General features: G+C 42.0%; 2 protein-coding genes and 1 long non-coding RNA gene across 5 annotated transcripts in view; 1 reads left to right on the top strand and 2 right to left on the bottom strand.

The window, feature by feature from the left end:
- Positions 1-6,956, bottom strand: part of LOC139581123 (nuclear body protein SP140-like protein) — a 28,974-nt gene extending 22,018 nt beyond the window's left edge. For both annotated transcript variants that reach the window (XM_071410579.1, XM_071410587.1), the window contains exon 1: positions 6,420-6,956. In XM_071410579.1, the coding sequence (XP_071266680.1) occupies positions 6,420-6,563 (144 nt within the window). In that variant the 5' untranslated portion in view covers positions 6,564-6,956. The remainder of the gene's footprint in view (positions 1-6,419) is intronic.
- Positions 6,957-7,003: 47 nt separating this feature from the next.
- Positions 7,004-10,971, top strand: LOC139568119 (uncharacterized). The gene is made up of 3 exons (XR_011673523.1): positions 7,004-7,393; positions 10,254-10,376; positions 10,639-10,971. It is a non-coding gene; the product is annotated as an uncharacterized lncRNA (long non-coding RNA).
- An 8,176-nt stretch (positions 10,972-19,147) lies between these two features.
- Positions 19,148-25,888, bottom strand: part of LOC139581143 (nuclear body protein SP140-like protein) — a 31,346-nt gene continuing 24,605 nt past the window's right edge. For both annotated transcript variants that reach the window (XM_071410609.1, XM_071410616.1), the window contains 6 exons: positions 25,797-25,865; positions 22,199-22,329; positions 21,861-21,978; positions 21,629-21,703; positions 19,812-19,955; positions 19,148-19,605 (listed from right to left, as the gene is read on the bottom strand). In XM_071410609.1, the coding sequence (XP_071266710.1) occupies positions 19,492-19,605; positions 19,812-19,955; positions 21,629-21,703; positions 21,861-21,978; positions 22,199-22,329; positions 25,797-25,865 (651 nt within the window). In that variant the 3' untranslated portion in view covers positions 19,148-19,491. The remainder of the gene's footprint in view (positions 19,606-19,811; positions 19,956-21,628; positions 21,704-21,860; positions 21,979-22,198; positions 22,330-25,796; positions 25,866-25,888) is intronic.

The following is a 25,888-nucleotide window of genomic DNA, read 5'->3' as shown; positions in this document are numbered from 1 at the left end:
GTTTATGGTTAGGTACATTCGTTCAACGACAGTGCTTTTTTAGCAAATGCGCTCGTTAAATCATCACCCGTTTGTCGAAGTAGGCTGCGATTCGATGAGAAATTAACAGGCACCGCATCGATTATATGCAACGCAGGACACGCTAGATAAACTAGTAATATCATCAACCATGTGTAGTTAACTAGTGATTATGTTAAGATTGATTGTTTTTTATAAGATAAGTTTAATGCTAGCTCGCAACTTACCTTGGCTTCTTGCTGCCCTCGCGTAACAGGTAGTCAGCCTGCCACGTAGGCTCCTCGTGGAGTGCAATGTAAGGCAGGTGGTTAGAGCATTGGACTAGTAACCGGAAGGTTGCAAAAACGAATCCCCGAGCTGACAAGGTAAAAATCTGTAGTTCTGCCCCTGAACAAGGCAGTTAACCCACCGTTCCTAGGCCGTCATTGAAAATAAGAATGTGTTCTTAACTGACTTGCCTAGTTAAATAAAGGTGTAAAAAAATATATATACACTGCTCAAAAAAATAAAGGGAACACTTAAACAACACAATGTAACTCCAAGTCATTCACACTTCTGTGAAATCAAACTGTCCACTTAGGAAGCAACACTGATTGACAATAAATTTCACATACTGTTGTGCAAATGGAATAGACAAAAGGTGGAAATTATAGGCAATTAGCAAGACACCCCTAATAAAGGAATGGTTCTGCAGGTGGTGACCACAGACCACTTCTCAGTTCCTATGCTTCCTGGCTGATGTTTTGGTCACTTTTGAATGCTTGCGGTGCTTTCACTCTAGTGGTAGCACGGAGTCTACAACCCACACAAGTGGCTCAGGTAGTGCAGTTCATCCAGGATGGCACATCAATGCGAGCTGTGGCAAAAAGGTTTGCTGTGTCTGTCAGCGTAGTGTCCAGAGCATGGAGGCGCTACCAGGAGACAGGCCAGTACATCAGGAGACATGGAGGAGGCCGTAGGAGGGCAACAACCCAGCAGCAGGACCGCTACCTCCGCCTTTGTGCAAGGAGGTGCACTGCCAGAGCCCTGCAAAATGACCTCCAGCAGGCCACAAATGTGCATGTGTCAGCATATGGTCTCACAAGGGGTCTGAGGATCTCATCTCGGTACCTAATGGCAGTCAGGCTACCTCTGGCGAGCACATGGAGGGCTGTGCGGCGCCACAAAGAAATGCCACCCCACACCATGACTGACCCACCGACAAACCGGTCATGCTGGAGGATGTTGCAGGCAGCAGAACGTTCTCCATGGCGTCTCCAGACTCTGTCACGTCTGTCACATGTGCTCATGTGCTCAGTGTGAACCTGCTTTCATCTGTGAAGAGCACAGGGCGCCAGTGGCGAATTTGCCAATCTTGGTGTTCTCTGGCAAATGCCAAACGTCCTGCACGGTGTTGGGCTGTAAGCACAACCCCCACCTGTGGACGTCGGGCCCTCATATCACCCTCATGGAGTCTGTTTCTGACCGTTTGAGCAGACACATGCACATTGTATATATATATATATATACACTGCTCAAAAAAATAAAGGCTTGGAGTTACATTGTCTTGGAGTTACATTGTGTTGTTTAAGTGTTCCCTTTATTTTTTTGAGCAGTGTATTTTAAAAGTCGGCAAATCGGTGTCCAAAAATACTGATTACCGATTGTTATGAAAACTTGAAATCGGCCCTAATTAATCGGCATTCCGATTAATTGGTCGACCTCTAGTACATACCCCAACCAGAAGCCATGGATTACAGGCAACATTCACACTGAGCTAAAGGGTAGAGCTGCCGCTTTCAAGGATCAGGACTCTGACCCGCAAGCATATAAGAAATCCCGCTATACCCTCCGATGAACCATCAAACAGGCAAAGCGTCAATACAGGACTAAGATCGAATTGTACTACACCGGCGCCGATGCTCGTCGGATGTGGCAGGGCCTGCAAACTATTACAGTCAAGGGAAGTTCAAAGGGAAGCACAGCCGAGAGCTGCCCAGTGACACAAACCTACCAGACGAGCTAAATAACTACTATGCTCGCTTCGAGGAAAGTAACACTGAAACATGCATGAGAGCATCAGCTGTTCCGGACGACTGTGTGATCACGCTCTCCGCAGCCAATGTGAGTAAGACATTTAAACAGGTCAACATTCACAAGGCTGCAGGGCCAGACGGATTATCAGGACGTGTACTCCGAGCATGCGCTGACCAACTGGCAAGTGTCTTCACTGACATTTTCAACATGTCCCTGTCTGAGTCTGTAATACCAACATGTTTCAAGCAGACCACCATAGTCCTTGTGCCCAAGAACACTAACGTAACCTGCCTAAATGACTACCGACCTGTAGCACTCACGTCTGTAGCCATGAAATGCTTTTAAAGGCTGGTCATGACTCACATCAACACCATTATCCCAGAAACCTTTGCATACTGCACCAACAGATCCACAGATGATGCAATCTCTATTGCACTCCACACTGCCCTTTCACACCTGGACAAAAGGAACACCTATGTGAGAATGCTATTCATTGACTACAGCTCAGCATTCAACACCATAGTGCCCTCAAAGCTCATCACTAAACTAAGGACCCTGGGACTAAACACCTCCCTCTGCAACTGGATCCTGGAATTCCTGATGGGCCGCCCCCAGGTGGTAAGGGTAGGTAACAACACATCCGCCATGCTGATCCTTAACACAGGGGCCCCTCAGGGGTGCGTGGTCAGCCCCCTCCTGTACTCCCTGTTCACTCATGACTGCACGGCCAGGCACGACTCCAACACCATCATTAAATTTGCTGATGACACAACAGTGGTAGGCCCGATCACAGACAACGATGAGACAGCCTATTGGGAGGAGTTCAGATACCTGACCATGTGGTGCAAGGACAACAACTTCTCCCTCAACGTGATCAAGACAAAGGAGATGATTGTGGACTACAGGAAAAGGAGGACCGAGCATGCCCCCATTCTCATTGACAGGGCTGTAGTGGAGTAGGTTGAGAGCTTCAAGTTCCTTGGCGTCCACATCACCAATAAACTAACATGGTACAAGCACTCCAAGACAGTTGTGAAGTGGGCACGACAAAACCTATTCCCGCTCAGGAGACTGAAAAGATTTGGCATGGGTCCTCAGATCCTCAAAAGGTTTTACAGCTGCACCATCGAAAGAATCCTGACGGGTTGCATCACTGCCTAGTATGGCAACCGCTCGGCCTACGACCGCAAGGCACTACAGAGGAAGGCCCTAAAAATTGTCAAAGATGCTAGACACCCTAGTCATAGACTGTTCTCTCTGCTACCGCACGGCAAGCAGTACCGGGGGGCCAAATCTAGGTCCAAGAGGCTTCTAAATAGCTTCTACCCCCAAGCCATAAGACTCCTGAACAGCTAATCAAATGGCTACCCAGAATATTTGCATTGCCCCTCTCTGTTATTATCTATGCATAGTCACTATAATAAATGTACCTACATGTACATATTACCTCAATTACCTCAACACCAGTGCCCCCCGCACATTGACTCTGTACCGGTACCCCCTGTTAACAGCCCCGCTATTGTTATTTACTGCTGCTCTTTAATCATTTGTTATTCCTATCTCTTACTTTTTTTTAGGTATTTTCTTAAAACAGCATTGTTGGTTAATGGCTTGTAAGTAAGCATTTCACTGTAAGGTGAATTATTATTTTTTTGACTTGATTTGATTGGAGTGGCAGCTAGTCTTAAACCCTAAATGGTTGAGTAAAAGGCATTTGCCATGTCCTTTTGGTCAGTTTTGCCCTGTAGTTGCTGACAATTTGGAAGCCTTTCTTAAGGTCTCTAGAAGTGCAAATGATATAAAACACTAGTGATGGGAAACCGATGCTTTCTGAAGGCTTCGGTGCTTTCACCAAAATGTGCAGAAAAACAGAGCTTCATTATCTGTTCACAATGCACATTAGTGACATCTGCTGGTTAGCAATAAATAGCAGCACATGATGGCTTCAGTAGCCTATAATCAGTTGGAATACCAGCTTTGCATCTTACATCATGCTTCCCTTTTTTGCGTTCAAGTTTACTCTTTTTCAAAAACAGAATCTATGGCATTATTTAGGATGCTTAAGACAGAAGCGTATACTATACTAAAGAAATTATAATATTTCAACTGTGTAGAAAGTGTTGTTTCACATAAAACCATTTTCAAAATAGTGTGCCTTCAACAGGAATCTACTTCATACCCTCACGTCACTAAATGTTCTCTACTCTACCAGCTTAGCTACCGGTCAGGTGAAACTTTTTGTACAAAATCCTAACTATATTTGTAAGAACGTGTCCAATACAGTTCGGTGTTTGAAAGGAGCTTGGAATCGAAGAAAGCCCCGGAACCACAGAGAAATCAGTGGGATTTTGTAACACACGATTTGAAAAAGCACGTGATCAAATGAAGCTTTGGACGCCATTGATGATGTACTCCTGATGAAGTGATACACGCATCGGCGCGCATGTTGAATATGGTCCCACACACCCAATGCGATCAGGACACTCAGGTTGAAATATCAAAACAAACTCTGAATCAATTATATGTATTGGGGCCAGGTCAAAACGCATTAAACATTTATGGCAATTTAGCTAGCTAGCTTGCTGTTGCTAGCTAATTTGACCTGGGATATAAACATTGGGTTGTTATTTTGCCTTAAATGTTACATCAGTTCATCTGTCAATCACCCACGTGGGTTTATGCTCCTATAAAACCAATGAGGAGATGGGAGAGGCAGGACTTGCAGTGCGTTGAGCGTCAGTAATAGAACCAAGTTCTATTTTAGCGCCTGGCCACGCAGAAGCTCGCTGACGTGCGCAAGCAGTGTGGGTGCAATGATTGAATAGCATGTACGTGTACATTTATTTTGCAACGCGACGCGTCCGGTCTGGTCAGCATGTTAGATGCTCAGCGATTTCAACACATGCCTCGGAGACGTAACATCCCTATAAAACACCAAATATGAATGAATATGCTGTGATAAGTAAACACTTTAGGGGACAGTGGGGTAAGTTGAGCCATTTTTTACATTCACCATCACTCCGTCAAGGGAAATATAGTGTTCTTTCTAACAAAGATATCTATATATATTTCAGGATGTTGTGTATCCCCGTAAATAATCAGAATTCATGATAACATTACAATTTTGAAAATTGTCTCTTGGCACAACTTATGAGGTAAGGTGAGCTGCGTGACAGGATAAGTTAAGCCGCCTAAAGATGTCAGTAGTGAATGAAATTGCCACTACCTTTTAAAAACCACGTCTATCTATATTTCCCAAACACAATTCACAATCACTTTTTGTCTTTTAATAATTTTAAGCATCTTTTAACACAGGCTTAACACCTAACAAACACTTTTAACATAGGCCAGGCCCTGTTGTTGACTCATATCACAGCAATAATGCCTTGCATTACGCCTGGGAAGAAAACACTTCAATTTGCTCAACTTAACAGATGGGAAATATTTTGACTATATTAGCCCACACAGCTACAAGGATGCACTTTTATGCTAGGTTTAGGACCTAATAGTTAAGCTTATAGAGACTCCAAATGATGTATAGAACAATATTATAATTATCTACTTTGGTTTAGATTCAAGTATCATGATACCTCTTACACAACAAATGTATTTGACTTGGTGAAAGTCTGTTTTTTGGACATAACTTGCTTACCACTTTTTCCATTTGGTTTCTTCCTTCACAGACTTCCTCAGATGATGACCTCTTCCTAAATATTTGGTCAAATCTTGCACCAATCCCTTGTAATTACAGTAAAATACTGTGAAATACAAACCCTCACCTCAATAAATGTAATTCATTCATCCAATCATTCATTCCTTTCGATGATGGTAGCGTTTACTTTTTTTACAGTATAGGCCTAATACAGTCAATTTTACCGTAATGTACTGTGTCATTACACAGTACTTGCTATGATACTGTATTTATATTACAGTAGGTGTACTTTAATATTAAATACCTAATTTTAAATGCCACCGAGCTTCCTATAAATTACTGTCAAATTCATGATGACACCTTTAAAGTAAATGTATTGAAAATAAAGGCACATTGCCTATGTAACTAGACCCTTTAAACATTAAACTATTAAAACATTTCAACAATATTTGTTTTTTAAGCTATTGAATACAGACTTCTGGTGTAAAACTAGGTCTGAATCTTGGAGATTTATCCTTGGCTTGTGACAATTTTGAGAAATCTAATGAAACTTCTCCGAATCATACTTCACCTTAATAATGCAGAATATGTGACTAATTTGTTAAGTACAACTTTAATTTATTTAAAGCCTGTAAAGTAGGCCTACATGTTTTTGTGACCGATGGGATTAAATGTAACCTTTGAGTGGGCAGGCGGGTATGTCTATAGAAATGTTGCGGTCTCTACTGCTCACCTTGTACATTTTCTCTGGAATGAAGTGGTGGTCTCGGAGCTGGTTAAGAAAGGTGTGTGGTTGCTCCATGCACGACATTTGTGTCCTACTACAGCGGAAAAACTGCAGTAACTGCTTATCTGTCAAAAAATCCAACGGGTCCATTGGCGCCGATCGCAAATGCAGTTCCCCTCTTCAATTCAGTTTTCTTTGTTGAAAAAATTGCTATATTTACCAGGTCACAGAATATTATTAACGGTTTAATAATTAATGATCAGGTTCATATTGGGTTGCACATACAGATTCAGAAATGAAAGTATGATTGTAGGCTATTTACATTTCAATACAGGCCCGGGGTGAATAGATTCATTCAGACGATAGACGCGCAAAAGCAATCGAGACGAAAATAGTCTACATTCCAGTTTAGACGATGGACGCAATCAAAACGTTTTCATCTGTAGGCCTACAACATGTTGTTATTCTTATTTTCGAAGATAAAATAGATCTCCCGCCAGCACGGAAGTCCACTTCAAATGACGTTTGAAAAGTGAAAGTGCTCATGTGACGGGCCTGTCCTGGTCGCACTAGGCGAGACAACAAAAATTGCCGCCCCCTACGAGAATAGTCCCAAGTTAGCAAAGTTACGTTAAAAAGACCTCTACTATACGAATTTTCAAGACGTTGAAGTTAGGTTCAATTTAGGTTCTGAATGAAAGGTGAAAATATGTATTTTCCAGATGTTGAAATCAGGTTCATTTTCGGTTCTGAATGAAAGTTGAAAATATGTAATTTATAGACGTCTACGTTTGGGCCAAATCAAAGCTGGCCCAGACCAGACAAAATCTGAACCAAACCTATGAGTGGTCCAGAGTGGACCAACAAGCAACATCTGTGGATATGGAAATCGAGGCCGGTCCAGATGGCACCAAAAAAGACATTGGACAAGACCAAAAAAGACATCCAGAAGGCATCAGTGTCGGTCAGTGCTTACTGAGGTATAGTTTACAGTGTCGCCTGACAGAATTTTAGGAATGCCCATCTATGTGGGAAGCCTACCATTTGTAAAACACAAAGCAAAGACTGCAGGTGCGGACAGGACCCCCCAAAAATATGTCAAAAAGACATTGGCCCGCGCTTACTGGGGTGTAGCCTACCATGTTGGCCCGCAATAGAATTTTATGAATGCCCATCGATATGGTAGACCCACCGGCATTGGCTTTATTAGTCCTGATTGGCTATTTAAGCTCTGAATATCAGCTTACCAACTTTATCCTTAGTTATCCTGAGCCTATATGCAATGTGTTGACAGTTTGGGAAATGCAGAAGTATTTCCTTTTTCGCTACCATTAGCTCGGAAAAAAATATATACAGATACAAACTTGAAACCACTGATGTATGGGATGAAACTCATGGACAGCAGTTGTGAGAAGCCTGGTTGTCCATTCCATATTGTACATTTTACTTTGACCTGTCCTGTTTTCAGGATATGTTGTTTGTTAACATGTCAGCACATTTTCTATTTGATTGGGCGCCATTTAGGTTCGGCTATTTGATTGGAGAACCCTTATGTAAAAAGTTTCCATCTCATTACATTTTCATACATTTTATCTCCGGGCCTGTAGGCTACAGCAAAGGCCACATACTCATTCTACCATATGCCATATCTGCTACATGATTTATGTTACATTTTTTTACGGAATGTTGGTGGAGCAGGCTGGGAATGGACAAGATAAATATTTTGGACAAGATAAATATTTTGCATCCCTGCCTTTTACAAAGAGGGCACTGCTTATCATAGTGCGGCATCAGCGCTCCCCTAAAAAGCCCATATGCCACTGGTCGAGAGAAATTGTCATTGTTTTTGGGCAGAATTATGTGAGGTTTTATGTGTTGTTGGAGTAGCATCTTGGTCAGTTTAGCACAGAAAATACCGCCCTTGTCAATCTGCCGCCATAGGCCATGAGCGGGTCGGCAGATTTCATGTGAACCACAAAACCGTCCCTCCCCCAAACAGGGCATCACAATCTCACACTCAATTCGTGCAAATATGTACAAAAAAGTATTTCTTAATTCGTTTGAAAAGACACATTTTTGTGCGACTTAATTAGTAGGAAAATACACCCATTTTTATGCGACTTCATTCCTAAGAAAATACATTTTTGGGGGGCAAACATATTATTAGTTATTAGAGCAATGCATGATGGGCAATGGTGTTCTACGCTGCCTTTTTCTTGTGTACCACATGTATTTATATTAAAAATAAACGTGTTAACAACACAATATTGTTAATCCACTGGGTTGTCACTGAAATAATTATAATATAACAGTAGCCTTATGTTGTTTTTATTTTTATTTTATTGCTGCCAATACTGTTTTCTATGCTTGTTTTTTCTTAATACTTTGGGATACTGGTGCACTTGTGGTCAGAAAGGTCATTTTTTTGTGTGTAGGCAACAGTAGGTCTACACAATTTCCTTCATAATGCATTTAATACAAGGCTCCACTTATTCATGTACATTACACCATTTGTTTCATAATGCATTTTATACAAGGCTATGTCGAATTTTATTAGGTTTGCCAGATTGGAGAAAAAAATACTGTTTATTTTTTTTTAAATGTGTGGTATCGATGAAGGTATTTGATTGGGGATATATTTTTATGATGGGAAATTATAATACACACACACGCACACAAACACTTACATACATATACACACACTCACTTCGTTTGTTATAACCAACTCTCGACTTTTGTATTATTCTTTTTTAATTTTTTTTATATTTGTATCTAGTTGTCATGTATTCATTACCTTTAACTGGTTAAATGTTTGTAGTTTGCATGTTTCAGTACTAATTAACATGCTTATATTTAGCATTTTTATACATATTCTGCATTTCCACTGAAGAAAGCAATAATTAATCAACACACTACTGTAAATAAATGGACACTAGCTGTTATAAAATGGAAATAAATAGTGAGAAATGCTCAGTCTGAAGCCATTCGGCTGTGGGTTTCACAGTCCTACAATAATGACAAGTTATATCCACTAAAAATGGTTTATTTACAACCTATGGGGTATAAGATGTTGGAAATATTGGCATAGGAGTCTGAAATTAAGTAAATACCCTAACCCTAAGCTATGTTCAATGTCAGCAGCAATTTCCAGTGGGAAATGCTCAGTCTGAAGCCATTCGTCTTTGTGTTTCACAGCCCTATAATATTGATAGACGTTATATCACCATAATTCTTTTACAACCTCAGGGGTATAACATGTTGGTCAAAGTGGTGTAAGAGAGTTTGACATATAACCCCTAACTTGAGTTCAGTCTTCGCCAAAGAGAACCAAGAGGGGCCTAGCTTCATCCTTCATGACTGGGAAAGGCCTTGATTCTAGGCTGTAGAAAATTCTACAGCCATCTCATCAGATCAGAACAGGATTGATGGTTTGCTGGATTGCATCCTAAAAAAAGGATAGTTGTGATTTGCTACATAACATACTCACATCAAGCGGCCATAGTTTACCCACCAGTCTTATAGTTGTTTGCAACCAGGCTGTGCCCTGCCTCCTAGAGTTTGTTTAGCAGACAAAGAAAGAAGCCAGACACACTCCAACTCAGTTTAAAGTGGGCAAAAGTAGTTGTTGGTCAGATGTAAAGACTAATAACCTTGAAAACATGCTAAAGCTTGTTAAATAATAGGCAGATGTATCTAACCAAGCCAACCCCATATGCATGTTCATTTGGCTGCAGATTCAGCCTCTCCAACTAATGTGGTATGTGTGTGTGTGTATACATTTCTGTCTTGTCCAGATAATAAAGTATTATAATTATATTTTTTTCTCCTTCTTCGCAACAGCTGCAGATATAAAGGACAAATTCTGCATCATAGGATTCATCTACAGCAGGCTTCCCAATAAGATTGACAAGCTAAAATGGAGGCTTTGAATTATGATTTCATTAAAGCTGAGATCTGCAAAAGGTGAAACAACTGTTCTATCGATTGTGCAATGACGTACAATGATGTCCAAGGGGGGGGGGGGGGGGACGACACATTGTTTCTTTGTTTAAAGTAATGTCTTTGTTGTTATAATACTTATTCAAATCCGACTCTTGAAGTACTCTAGGAATTTGAGAAGCATTGATTTAGATCATGTGATTACACTACTACTGTTAGCTACTGTAATAAGACGCCTTTGGGAGAAAAAAATGTTTCACACAAACCTAATTTGTTTGCTTTTCAGGAAGATGATAAAACGCACAATGAACTCAGAAGACACCCGCAGTGCAAGCACCAGTCCAAAAGCCCCCAGTGGAGCAAGCACACAGTGGGTCAAGTCCCAATGGAGAGACAGAAGGAGAGTCCATCCCAATGTGAATGATCAGGCAATAGAGGTCTACGCCAAAATGATTTCTTGCCTACGAGAACCAGCACCCACAGAGTCTGATCCATCTGCAGTTTTTGGGCTGCTACAAAGGGGATGCTACCAAGACTAAGATATATGGCCAAAAGTGGACATCTAGCAATTGCTGCTAAAGTATCTTTTTCAAGATTTAAGTAGTGTGAGAATTGAGAGAGCAGGATACTGAAATGTTGAATGATATATTTATTGATGTTTATGTATTGTTTGTGCATACATTAATTATTAAATCAATTAACCTACAGTGCTGACTCAATAATAATATGGGGCTTTGGTGACAAAACAGATGGCACTGTGATAGACTGCTTCCAATTTCTTGAGTAGAGTGTTGGAGGCTATTTTGTAAATGACATCGCCGAAGTCGAGGATCGGTAGGATGGTCAGTTTTACAAGGTTATGTTTGGCAGCATGAGTGAAGGATGCTTTGTTGCGAAATAGGAAGCTGATTCTAGATTTCATTTTGTGTTGGAGATGTTTAATGTGAGTCTGGAAGGAGAGTTTACAGTCTAACCAGACACCTAGGTATTTGTAGTTGTCCACATATTCTAAGTCAGAACCATCCATAGTGATGCTGGACGGGCGGGCATGTGCGGGCAGCAATCGGTTGAAGAGCATGCATTTAGTTTTACTTGCATTTAAGAGCAGTTGGAGGCCACGGAAGGACAGTTGTATGGCATTGAAGCTCGTCTGGAGGTTAGTTAACACAGTGTCCAAAGAAGGGCCAGAAGTATACAGAACGGTGTCGTCTGCGTAGAGGTGAATCAGAGAATCACCAGCAGCCAGAGCAAAATCTCTGATGTATACAGAGAAGAGTCGGCCCGAGAATTGAACCCTGTGGCACCCCCATAGAGACTGCAAGATGTCCGGACAACAGGCCCTCCGATTTGACACACTGAACTCTATCAGAGTAGTTGGGGAACCAGGCAGGGCAATCATTTGAGAAACCAAGGCTGTTGAGTCTGCCAATAAGAATGTGGTGATTGACAGAGTCGAAAGCCTTGGCCAGGTCGATGAATACGGCTGCACAGTATTGTCTCTTATCGATGGCTGTTATATCGTTTAGGACCTTGAGCGTGGCTGAGGTGCACCCATGACCAGCTCTGAAACCAGATTGCATAGCGGAGAAGGTACGGTGGGATTCGAAATGATCGGTAATCTGTTTGTTAACTTGGCTTTCGAAGACCTTAGAAAGGCAGGGTAGGATAGATATAGTTCTGTTGCAGTTTGGGTCTAGAGTGTCTCCCCCTTTGAAGAGGGGGATGACCGTGGCTGCTTTCCAATCTTTGGGAATCTCAGACGATACGAAATAGAGGTTAAACAGGCTAGTAATAGGGGTTGCAACAATTTCGGCAGATCATTTTAGAAAGAGAGGGTCCAGATTGTCTAGCCCGTCTGATTTGTAGGGGTCCAGATTTTGTAGCTCTTTCAGAACATCAGCTATCTGGATTTGGGTGAAGGAGAAATGGGGGAGGCCGGGCTGTTGACCGAGGTAGGGGTAGCCAGGTGGAAAGCATGGCCAGTCGTAGAAAAGTGCTTATTGAAATTCTCAATTATCGTGGATTTATCAGTGGTGACAGTGTTTCCTAGCCTCAGTGCAGTGGGCAGCTGGGAGGGGATGCTCTTATTCTCCAAGGACTTTACAGTGTCCCAGAACTTTGAGTTTGTGCTACAGGATGCAAATTTCTGCTTGAAAAAGCTAGCCTTCGCTTTCCTAACTGCCTGTGCATATTGGTTCCTAACCTCCCTGAAAAGTTGACAGTATGAGTTTATAATACCCATAGAACCTAGCGGTGAAACGGAAATGGCTCCAATTGTTTTTCCACCATACATTTTTCCCCATAGGGGATTTTAGAAACACTTAAAATAAGGACTGTGTTTCATGTAAGTTTATCCTGGCGTTTTGATAACCTTCTAAATCTCTCTAGGAGAAGGTGTCTTCTATCAATATATTCGCATGTATTTTACTCCCCCAAAAATGAAATGCTAATTCGATGCTAATGTGGCTATCATTAAGAACTACAAATGCCATGATGATCTGGATGAGACTGCCGAATCGAGGCAAAGGTAAGAATCTCTGGATTAACTATCTAATGTTTGCTAAATGTAGTTTTAAATTGACACAATACCTGTTAGCAAAGGTGTCAGCTAGAGATGACATGCAGGAGCGTGCAGGGATTTGTAGTTTTGCATAATGTCTACTTTGATGCTAATTGGCATTTTTGAATCAGAGAAAATAGAGACAAATATATTGATAAGTCACCTTGTCCGAGAGAGATTTACAGGGTTATCAAAACGTCATGCCAGGTTAAGCCTACATGAAACACAAGCCTTATTTTAAGTGTTTCTAAAATCCCCAATGGAAAAAAAATGAATGGTGGAAAAATGATTCGACCCCTTTCCCTGTTTGACCGCCAGGTTTTATGGGTATTGTGATACCTTCACTGTGGGGCTCTATAGCCTATGCTCCAAAATGCCACGTGGTTCAAGGAGAAAACGGACATTTTGCCAAGCCAGAGATGAGTGGCCAACAGCAGTGGAGGCATTAATTCTGCCCTAATGACAATCGCCAAATGTCATTAAACTTTTTGTTGTTTTTGTGTAACAGATGTCTCTTTCCATTCACCACTTTTTGGAGGCTGTAAATATGTTGATAGTGGATGAACGTATAAAAACTAAAATAAAAAGAGGTAGGCCTACCAGTAGCAGTGCTTGGGTAAAATATAAACTAGTTCATATGCCTTGACACAGTGAGATAAAGGCCTAAGCCCGGGACAATAAGAAGACACAGTGACAGAATAAACTCAACCACACATTTGTTTCATTACAAAATCGGAGAGCAGAATCTGTTCAGTGAAGTCCACAAAACATAATGCATGCAACAAACAAAATGTTTCGGACATTTTCGGACTACTAAACAACTATTGATTTAGAACCGCTGAGAGTTACCACAAGTTGCAAAGAAAACAGGAGCTGCTATATGCATGCTGTAAGGCAGTAGTTAACTTGATCTTTAAAAAATAGCATTGTATTTGTTCAAACACAATTCTCTCCATCAGTTTACTAAGAACAGGTAGCAAACTGATTGGACTGCTGTTAGATTTTAAAAATTAATCTCTCCAGAAATAAGTCTCTCACTGTTGCCGCCTGCTACCGACCCCCCTCAGCTCCCAGCTGTGCCCTGGACACCATCTGTGAATTGATCGCTCCCCATCTAGCTTCAGAGTTTGTTCTGTTAGGTGACCTAAACTGGGATATGCTTAACACCCCGGCAGTCCTACAATCCAAGCTTGATGCCCTCAATCTCACACAAATCATCAAGGAACCCACCAGGTACAACCCTAAATCCGTAAACATGGGCACCCTAATAGACATTATCCTGACCAACCTGCCCTCCAAATACACCTCTGCTGTCTTCAATCAAGATCTCAGCGATCACTGCCTCATTGCCTGTATCCGCCACGGGTCCGCGGTCAAACGACCACCCCTCATCACTGTCAAACGCTCCCTAAAACACTTCTGCGAGCAGGCCTTTCTAATCGACCTGGCCCGGGTACCCTGGAAGGATATTGACCTCATCCCGTCAGTTGAGGATGCCTGGTCATTCTTTAAATGTTACTTCCTCACCATATTAGACAAGCATGCTCCGTTCAAAAAATGCAGAACCAAGAACAGATATAGCCCTTGGTTCACTCCAGACCTGACTGCCCTCGACCAGCACAAAAACATCCTGTGGCGAACTGCAATAGCATCGAAGAGCCCCCGCGATATGCAACTGTTCAGGGAAGTCAGGAACCAATACACGCAGTCAGTCAGGAAAGCAAAGGCCAGCTTTTTCAAGCAGAAATTTGCATCCTGTAGCTCTAACTCCAAAAGGTTCTGGGATACTGTAAAGTCCATGGAGAACAAGAGCACCTCCTCCCAGCTGCCCACTGCACTGAGGCTAGGTAACACGGTCACCACCGATAAATCCGTGATAATCGAAGACTTCAACAAGCATTTCTCAATGGCTGGCCATGCCTTCCTCCTGGCGACTCCAACCTTGGCCAACAGCCCCGCCCCCCCCGCTGCTACTCGCCCAAGCCTCCCCAGCTTCTCCTTTACCCAAATCCAGATAGCAGATGTTCTGAAAGAGCTGGAAAACCTGGACCCATACAAATCAGCTGGGCTTGACAATCTGGACCCCCTATTTCTGAAACTGTCCGCCGCCATTGTCGCACCCCCTATTACCAGCCTGTTCAACCTCTCCTTCGTATCATCTGAGATCCCCAAGGATTGGAAAGCTGCCGCGGTCATCCCCCTCTTCAAAGGGGGAGACACCCTGGACCCAAACTGTTACAGACCTATATCCATCCTGCCCTGCCTATCTAAGGTCTTCGAAAGCCAAGTCAACAAACAGATCACTGACCATCTCGAATCCCACCGTACCTTCTCCGCTGTGCAATCCGGTTTCCGAGCCGGTCACGGGTGCACCTCAGCCACGCTCAAGGTACTAAACGATATCATAACCGCCATCGATAAAAGACATTACTGTGCAGCCGTCTTCATCGACCTGGCCAAGGCTTTCGACTCTGTCAATCACCATATTCTTATCGGCAGACTCAGTAGCCTCGGTTTTTCTAATGACTGCCTTGCCTGGTTCACCAACTACTTTGCAGACAGAGTTCAGTGTGTCAAATCGGAGGGCATGTTGTCCGGTCCTCTGGCAGTCTCTATGGGGGTACCACAGGGTTCAATTCTCGGGCCGACTCTTTTCTCTGTATACATCAATGATGTTGCTCTTGCTGCGGGCGATTCCCTGATCCACCTCTACGCAGACGACACCATTCTATATACTTCCGGCCCTTCCTTGGACACTGTGCTATCTAACCTCCAAACGAGCTTCAATGCCATACAACACTCCTTCCGTGGCCTCCAACTGCTCTTAAACGCTAGTAAAACCAAATGCATGCTTTTCAACCGTTCGCTGCCTGCACCCGCACGCCCGACTAGCATCACCACCCTGGACGGTTCCGACCTAGAATATGTGGACATCTATAAGTACCTAGGTGTCTGGCTAGACTGCAAACTCTCCTTCCAGACTCATATCAAACATCTCCAATCCAAAATCAAATCAAGAATCGGCTTTCTATTCCGCAACAAAGCCTCCTTCACTCACGCCGCCAAACTTACCCTAGTAAAACTGACTATCCTACCGATCCTCGACTTCGGCGATGTCATCTACAAAATAGCTTCCAATACTCTACTCAGCAAACTGGATGCAGTTTATCACAGTGCCATTCGTTTTGTTACTAAAGCACCTTATACGACCCACCACTGCGACCTGTATGCCCTAGTCGGCTGGCCCTCGCTACATGTTCGTCGTCAGACCCACTGGCTCCAGGTCATCTACAAGGCTATGCTAGGTAAAGTGCCGCCTTATCTCAGTTCACTGGTCACGATGGCTACACCCACCCGCAGCACGCGCTCCAGCAGGTGTATCTCACTGATCATCCCTAAAGCCAAAACCTCATTTGGACGCCTTTCCTTCCAGTTCTCTGCTGCCTGCGACTGGAACGAATTGCAAAAATCTCTGAAGTTGGAGACTTTTATCTCCCTCAACAACTTTAAAAATCTGCTATCCGAGCAGCTAACCGATCGCTGCAGCTGTACATAGTCCATCTGTAAACTACCCACCCAATTTACCTACCTCACCCCCCATACTGCTTTTATTTATTTACTTTTCTGCTCTTTTGCACACCAGTATCTCTTCTTGCACATGATCATCTGATGATTTATCACTCCAGTGTTAATCTGCTAAATTGTAATTATCCGATTTATTGCCTACCTCATGCCTTTTGCACACATTGTATATAGATTCTCTTTTTTTTCTACCATGTTATTGACTTGTTTATTGTTTACTCCATGTGTAACTCTGTGTTGTCTGTTCACACTGCTATGCTTTATCTTGGCCAGGTCGCAGTTGCAAATGAGAACTTGTTCTCAACTAGCCTACCTGGTTAAATAAAGGTGAAATAAAAATAAAAATAAAAGAGCCAGCAAAGGGTGCTTTACTATTTTTAGGTAGTTGAATAACTTTAGCTTCTTCCATGCCTGTGGACACACTCCTTTAACTAAAGACGTGGCAAATAGGGGTGGCAATACAGTCTGCTAGCATTCTCAATATCATTATTAATAAATAACAACCGTGCTTCCCCCTCTTCCACACTAACTTTACCAAATTCAAAACAGCAATCCTTCTCTTTCATTATTAATCTGACATACACAAATATGATGGTTCACTGGTCAATGTTGTCATTTCACTAATAAGTTTGTCCATTTTACTGGTGAAAGTCATTGAAATGTTTGGCTATATCAAAAGGTTTTGTTATAAATTACCCATCAACTTCAATGAACGATGGAGATGAATTGGGTTTTCTGCCCATGAAATAATTTATTTGAACCATAAACATTTTCAATTCAGGGTGCTCTATAATGTGATATCACCAGGTTATGGCTACTTGGTGAGCACTAGCACTAGCACTGCTCGCCTGGCTACACATTGTGGTGACTGAAATGGTTGAAATGGCACCAAAAATGCAACATTTTCTGGTCATGGTTATCAATATTATTTTCAGAAAAAAAGGTGCAAAACGTAATCAAAACGCATATCCCTATTTTTTTTTTCAAGATATGACGAATTTAAACAGGCTGAAGGCATTTTTTTAGCAAATAACATTTTAGTTTACGATTTTTTTGTAATTTGATATGGGTCAACATCTGTTTGTTCGTAGGCATAAAATTGAGCGTATGGAGCACAGGTGCACTGAGTTGCAAACCAAGTGGATGGGTCTAGTTCATTGCTTAGCAGCTAATGGTGATTCGTAGATCTGACGCAGTTGCTACCTCAGATTGTGCGCCCAGCGAGTGTATTGAAAGAGGTATGCAGTACCTGCAGATGGCCACGGCGGAGAGCAAGAGAGCAAGACAATCCATCCACCTGACAGGTGTTGCATATCAAGAAGCTGATTAAACAGCATGACCTTGTCCTGGAAACAATAAAAGGCCACTCTAAATGGTGTAGCTTTGTCACAACACAATGCCACAGATGTCTCAAGTTTTGAGGGAGCGTGCGTTTGCACGCTGACTGCAGGAATGTCCACCAGAGGTGTTGCCAGAGAATTGAATGCTAATTTCTCTACCATAAGTGGATTTTCGTTCCAGAAAATTTGGTAGTACATCCAACCGACCTCACAACCGCAGACCACGTGTAACCACGCCAGCTGAGGACTTCTTCACCTGCGGGATGGTCTGAGACAAGCCACCCGGACAGCTGATGAAACTGTGGATTTGCACAACTGAAGAATTTCTGCAGAAACTGTCAGAAACCGTCTCTGCGTGCGCGTAGTCCTCACCAGGGTCTTGACCTGACTGTCGTTCGGCGTCGTAACCGACTTTAGCGGGCAAATGCTCCGCTTTGATGGCCACTGGCACGCTGGAAAAGTGTGCTCTTTCATTATAGATTGTAATAGTATTTTCCTGTTTCTCCAGTTTTGCCTTTTGCCTACATCACCTTCACTAGCTAATCAGCTCTGAGTGTGCGGTAGATTCTGCTATTATCTACTAGTATTTCTAAAGTTAAAGTTCCTGTGAGACAAGACTGAAAAATATGCTATCTCTGTCTGATTATACAGTACCAACAACGTACACAGTACGATGGGTTTGCTGGTCGTTTCAGTTGCTAGCCGCCCACGCTGTGTTGAATATCCTGCATGGTCTTCTATTGGACCGCCTTCTCCCGGAGAAATATCATGACGAGCTGCAGACTCCGAGGCTCTTTTGCCCGAAAGCAGCGAAGATGATTCCTCTTCTTCGTCAAAGGACCCGGAGTCTTCACTTTTCACAGTGATATTCAACGACATTACCGCGTCTACCAAGCGCACTGTCTTGGTTATGGAATCGCTCGACCCCGTCTAAATAGGATGCCTATTTCTCTCCATCATTAAAAAGTTTTCGTCTTTCAATTAGATATAAACAAATGTGTCTACAGCCCAAAATAAGCCACTATTGCAGAATTTGCATTCTCGGATCTGTGACTTTACAACAAGCTGAAAAGAAATGGCAGCATTCTTTACCAAGCATGTATGCGCAACGCTTCTGGGCAGGGATTCACTGCTGGCAATTGTGGTGACATTAGCAGCGTGCGCAGGTCCTGCATGAGGGCAGAGACCCAAAGCAGACGCTGACCTAACTGCCCTGAAGAGGGCGCTGCTGCTCTGTCTGGTGATATTCTCCTCAACAGAGCCACATTCTGGTAGGCTACACAGTCAAACAAGTAGACCTATGTTGTACAATATTTTCGAAATTCATGAGTTTATTTTCGACAGAATCCCTGGACATGAATCTAGTGAGGCCTAACCAGAAGTAAGAACCTGGAAGGTGAGGAATTCTAAGGCTCTTGCATGAGAAGTTAGCAAAGCAACATTTACTGTGTGAAATGCAATGTTATCACCATCATTCTATTTCAATTATTATCACACACCCATTTTGATTGCTAGAACGAATGAAAGAAATTAATGAAAGGACTAGATGGATAATAATGTACATGCAAATCTGTATGAAGGCTGTATAGAAGGACCAGGGCATGGTGAATTCCCTGTTGTCTCATAGTGAGATAACAGTACAGACTTGATGAAGGCTCTACTGGCAGTTGGATGCAGTTGGATGCTGAAGTTGGATGCTGAATGTACTCTTGAACTCTCTCTCAAATAGATCCTTCAATCTTTTGCCCATTCCACGGAACTCTGCATTATCCTTCATTAAAAAAAAGACAGACACATTTGTATAGAAAACATAATAAACTAGAAATGCATTAAACACAACTCATTTAGCCTAATTCATATTTGTTATGGATTAAACAAAGACACATTGTTAAAGTGTTATTCATGCATTAGCACAATTCCAAGATTTGTTTAAAAAAATGTTGCCCTGAGTCTTCACATTGGATACTGCAGTCTTACCCTGTTAAATGTGGCACAGTTGGTGAAGATAAGCCACACATCAGACACAAAGTGTTGAACTGTTTGGTAGAGATTCTGCTGCAGCTTCTCCACAACCCTGTCCAGCCATATAGGGGTCTTTATCACACTGGTGTAGTTTCTCACCTGGCAATTGAACATACAGATGAAGTCGGAAGTTTACATACACTTAGGTTGGAGTCATTAATACTCGTTTTTCAACCACTCCACAAATTTCTTGTTAACAGACTATAGTTTTGGCAAGTCAGTTAGTGCATCTACTTTGTGCATGACACAAGTAATTTTTCCAACAATTGTTTACAGATTATTTCACTGTATCACAATTCCAGTGGGTCAGAAGTTTACATACACTAAGTTGACTGTGCATTTAAACAGCTTGGAAAATTTCAGAAAAATATGTCATGGCTTTAGAAGCTTCTGATAGGCTAAATTACATCATTTGAGTCAATTGGAGGTGTACCTGTGGATGTATTTCAAGGCCTACCTTAAAAATCAGTGCCTCTTTGCTTGACATAATAGGAAAATCTAAAGAAATCTGAAAAAAAATTGTAGACCTCCAAGTCTGGTTCATCCTTGGGAGCAAATTTCCAAACCCCTGAAGGTAACACGTTCATCTGTACAAACAATAGTACGCAAGTATAAACACCATGGGACCACGCAGCCGTCATAACTCTCAGCAAGGAGACGCGTTCTGTCTCCAAGAGATGAACGTACTTTGGTGCGAAAAGTGCAAATCAATCCCAGAACAACAGCAAAGGACCTTGTGAAGATGCTGGAGGAAACCGGTACAAAAGTATCTATATCCACAGTAAAACGAGTCCTATATCGTCATAACCTGAAAGGCCACTCAGCAAGGAAGAAGCCACTGCTCCAAAACCGCCATAAAATAGCCAAGACTACGGTTTGCAACTGCACATGGGGACAAAGATTGTACTTTTTGGAGAAATGTCCTCTGGTCTAAAGAAACAAAAATAGAACTGTTTGGCCATAATGACCATCGTTATGTTTGGAGAAAAAAGGGGGAGGCTTGCAAGCCGAAGAACACCATCCCAACTGTGAAGCACGGGGTGGTAGGATCATGTTGTGGGTGTGCTTTGCTGCAGGAGGGACTAGTGCACTTCACAAAATAGATGGCATCATGAGGGAGGAAAATTATGTGGATATATTGAAGCAACATCTCAAGACATCAGTCAGGAAGATAAAGCTTGGTTGCAAATGGGTCTTCCAAATGGATAATGACCCCAAGCATACTTCCAAAGTTATGGCAAAATGGCTTAAGGACAACAAAGTCAAGGTATTGGAGTGGCCATCACAAAGCCCTGACCTTAATCCCATAGAATAATTGAAAAAGCGTGTTTGAGCAAGGAGACTTACAAACCTGACTCAGTTACACCAGCTCTGTCAGGAGGAATGGGACAAAATTCACCCAACTTATTGTTGGAAGCTTGTGGAAGGCTACCAAAAAAAGTTTGAGCCAAGTTAAACAATTTAAAGACAATGCTACCAAATACTAATTGAGTGTATGTAAACTTCTAACCCACTGGGAATGTGATGAAAGAAATAAAAGCTGAAATAAATCATTCTCTTAACTATTATTCTGACATTTCACATTCTTAAAATAAAGTGGTGATCCTAACTGACCTAAGACAGGGAATTTTTACTAGGACTAAATGTCAAGAATTGTGAAAAACTGAGTTTAAATGGATTTGGCTAAGGTGTATGTAAACTTCCGACTTCAACTGTGTATGTGAACTTTGAAACACACAGAGAGAGAGAGAGAGAGAACCAAGCAAACTTACGTGGATGCAAGGATCTGCCACAAAGATGTGGTCCTTGTCCGCTTGGTATAGACACAGCAGGAGGTACTGGCATTCCTGTCAGAGTAAACACACCTTTATATGACTGGTCAAAGATTGCTTACATTTAATTCTGAATAATTATTTCATGTGAAGTATATAATGATGCTTATAATGGACAGGCAATTTGAGGCAATTGGCCCAATGGTAGAAGTCATTAATTCAGGCTCCTCACCAGTAGGTGGTCAGAGATTCGGCAGGTTAAGGCTTCCTGGTAGGTCATTTGTTTGGGGTAGTGGCACGACTGACTGGCCCTCAGTACACAGAATGTACACATCCATTGACAATCATCGCTGTGATTACACACACACACACACACACACACACACACACACACACACACACACACACACACACACACACACACACACACACACACACACACACACACTTCAATAGTGCACAAATAAGCTGACAGCTACGTTTACCTACAGTACACAGAACAATTAGACCTCTCTTGTATCAATCTCTTTCTCTCACTCTTGTCTCTCATCAACCCTCAACTCTTCTCACCCCATCATGGCGCCGCCATCCACATTAGGAAGATGACATCTCTGATGGAAGGAGCGAGGACACTTATCACAGCATATCAAGCTGCCCTGGCTTCTACAGATGAAGCAGTCGTCATCGTTATCCTGATCATGCTGTCAAGACAGAGAAGAGAGGAAGGTGAGAAGGAAATGGTTAACAATCAAGCACCAACTGTCTATTTGTGTGTTAACGAATATCGTACAGATTGATTTCCCACACCCTCGGGTGTAAAACAAGGACATGCCTTATCACCAACTCTGTTTGCTATGTTTATTAATGATTTGGCAAAATAAATTAAACAGTTAAATACTGGCGTAAGAAATGATGATGAAATGCTGATTATATTATTTTGATGGCAGAAACGGAACAAAACCTGAGGAAAATGTTATTACGTGCAGTCAATTGGTTTTAAATTTTGTGGTGAAGACATTCTTGAGTTTACTGGCAATTATAAATATTTTGGTCTTTATTTTGATGAACATATGAACTTTCAATACAGCACATCTGCCCTGGCTGACTCAGCATGTAGAGCTTTTGGGAGATTTATAGGAAAAACAAAAACACTCAAAGATGTTGGTTATGCCACATATTCCAAACCTTATCAGACGTGTGTGTCCTGTTGTGGACTATTCAGCAGGAGTGTGAGTTGCTAAGAGGTATCTCAAAGCAGTACTTATTCTTTAGGTTTCTACAAGTTTGCACCTATACTGGCAATAACTGGACTGGGAACCCTGTGAAGTGAGATGGAAGGTGTGCATGGTGAGACTTTGGAATAGACTTGCCGGGAATGTTTTTCAATGGGATCTCTTCACAGGAGGAGCCTGGGCAACCAAAATGTCAGACCTTTTCCAGCAGTTTGACTTTTAACATTTGTACGAAGACCAAATTAAGGGAGATATAGTCACTAAAAACAACTGATAACGCACTATGAAAATAAATGGGTGGGGGAGATTCAGGCTAGGGTCTATTTTTCTCCATTTCCGCCTGACTGACTTGCCCAAAATATACTGCCTGCTGCTCAGTCCCTGAAGCCAGGACATGCATATAATTGGTAACATTGGAAAGAAAACACTCTGACTTTTGTAGAAATGTTAAACTAATGTAGGAGACTATAACACAATAGAAATGGTAGGAGGTGGGGCGACGCACAATTGGCTTAGCGTCGTCCGGGTTAGGCCGGTAGGGATATCCTTGTCTCATCGCGCTCCAGCGACTCCTGTGGCGGGCCGGGCGCAGTGCGCGCTAACCGAGGGGGGCGGGTGCACGGTGTTTCCTCCGACACATTGGTGCGGTTGGCTTCCGGGTTGGAGGTGCGCTGTGTTAAGAAGCAGTGCGGCTTGGTTGGGTTGTGCTTCGGAGGACGCATGACTTTCGACCTTCGTCTCTCCCGAGCCCGTACGGGAGTTGTAGCGATGAGACAAGATAGTAATTACTAGCGATTGGATACCACGAAAATTGGGGAGAAAAGGGGAGAAAAAAAAATAAAAAATAAATAAATAAAAAAATGGTAGGAGAAAATCCAAAGAAAACCATGGGCTTTCTCTTTTTCCAGAATTTTTGAAATCTAGCTTCCAGTATGCAATTCCTATGGCTTCCACTGGATATCAGTAGTCTTTGTTCAAGGTTTCAGGCTTGTTTCTTCCCAAACGAGGAAGAATTATGAGTTATGATACAGGGACTCAGAGTTGGAAATCCGTCTTTGCGCACGCGATGAAGAGGACGCGCACCTGCTAATATCATATATTCCTATTAAACATACTTCTTTCTGTTTGAAATATTATAGTTTAATTACATTTTAGGGTATCTGAGGATTATATAGAAACGTATTTTGACTTGTTTTAACCAAGTTTAGCGGTAGCTTTTTGGATTCCTTTCTCTGCATGTTGAACGAATGGATTACTCAAATCGATGGCGCCAACTAAACAGACTTTTTGGGATATAAAGAAGGATTTTATCTAACAAAACAACACTACATATTGTAGCTGGGACCCTTTGGATCACAAATCAGAGGAACATTTAAAAAAAGTAAGTGAATATTTAATCGCTATTTGTGAATTTATGAAACCTGTGCTGGTGGAAAAATATTTTGATGTGGGGCGCCGTCCTTCGCTGTAAAGCCTATTGTAAATCGGACAGTGCAGTTAGATTAACACAAATTTAAGCTTTTAACTGATATAAGACACTTGTATGTTCCTAAATGTTTAATATTCATAATTTTTATGATTATGTATTTGAATTGCGCTCCCTCCAGTTTCACCGGAAGTTGTCCCGCTAGCGGGACGCCTAGCCTTAAGAAGTTTCATAAACCCATACACCTTTTATTTGATTAAGTGTGAATTTGTGTGTGAGAGATACAGTATATTATGTACCTACCTAAAAGCAAGAGATCGCCATGTGTAAGATCAGGGATATTGCCCCTGCGTATTGAAACAGGTCGGTATAATGGTAAAATGGATGAGGAAAAACGATGTAACTATTGTGACCTTGAAGAAATAGAGAATAACATTCATTTGATCATCTATTGCACTTCCTACCGTGATATTGTCACGCCCTGACCTTAGAGAGCTTTTTATGTCTCTATTTTAGGTTTGGTCAGGGTGTGATTTGGGTGGGCATTATATGTTCATTTTTCTATGTTTTTGCATTTCTATGTTTTGGCCGGGTATGGTTCTCAATCAGGGACAGCTGTCTATCGTTGTCTCTGATTGGGAACCATACTTAGGTAGCCCTTCTTCCCTCCTTTCGTGGTGGGAAGTTTACTTTGTTTGTGGCACATAGCCCCCTTAAGCTTCACGGTTGTTTTCTATTGTTTATTGTTTTTGTCGGCGTCATTTCAAATAAAAAGGAATATGTACGCTCACCACGCTGCGCTTTGGTCCACTTCCTTTGACGGCCGTGACAGATATATTTTTCCTTATTCCAGAAAGCCCACCAGATTTACCCTGGCAATATGTGGCTGAGTGATGAGGAGAAACTGAAATGTTTTTTTGTACATTGTGTATTTCTGTTTGCTGAATATTTTGATAAAGCCTGGAATAAAAGAAAAAGGGCAACCTATAATTACATTCTAAAAGTATTTAGCTCCTATATAGCAAAGTGCACGTATGTGTATAGATTGTCTGTAGGGATGTCTTACAATCTTCTCTCTGATCTCACACTTGAATCTTCTCTTTGTACAAGATCAGGTTGAAACACCTTCTGTTGAATTTTTCTGTATTTATTTGTTATTATTTTTACTGTTCTAGAGTTATTATTATTATTGCTTGGATAACCTTATCTACTAGTATGTACGTATTTCTTTTTCATTATTTATGCGGTGCACACTGCGCAGGACACCAGAATAATTATCACTGTGAATCATTGTAATTTGTTTGTGTCAATTAATCCTGTAAGGGATGGGTTGCCAACTGCTGATTTGACATGAAAATGTCATTCATTCATTCATTCATTCCCTTTACAGTGATGTTAAGAAACATCTTGGAATTTCATTATTAAAACTGAAGCATTCGTTTAACCAATGTGATTGACTGATTGGTAAGTGGGTGCCACCATGTTCCCGAGGGTCGAGGGAGAAACGTACCCTGTCTTTGGCCGTGGAGCTGCACAGCTTGCACTTACACAGGAGAGAGTGGATGACCAAGATCTTACTCTGAAAATGAGAAACAAACAAAG

This window comes from Salvelinus alpinus, chromosome 1 (genome assembly GCF_045679555.1).
Source record: "Salvelinus alpinus chromosome 1, SLU_Salpinus.1, whole genome shotgun sequence".
In the NCBI taxonomy this organism is placed as follows: domain Eukaryota; kingdom Metazoa; phylum Chordata; class Actinopteri; order Salmoniformes; family Salmonidae; genus Salvelinus; species Salvelinus alpinus.
This window is presented reverse-complemented; position numbering and strand designations above follow the sequence as displayed.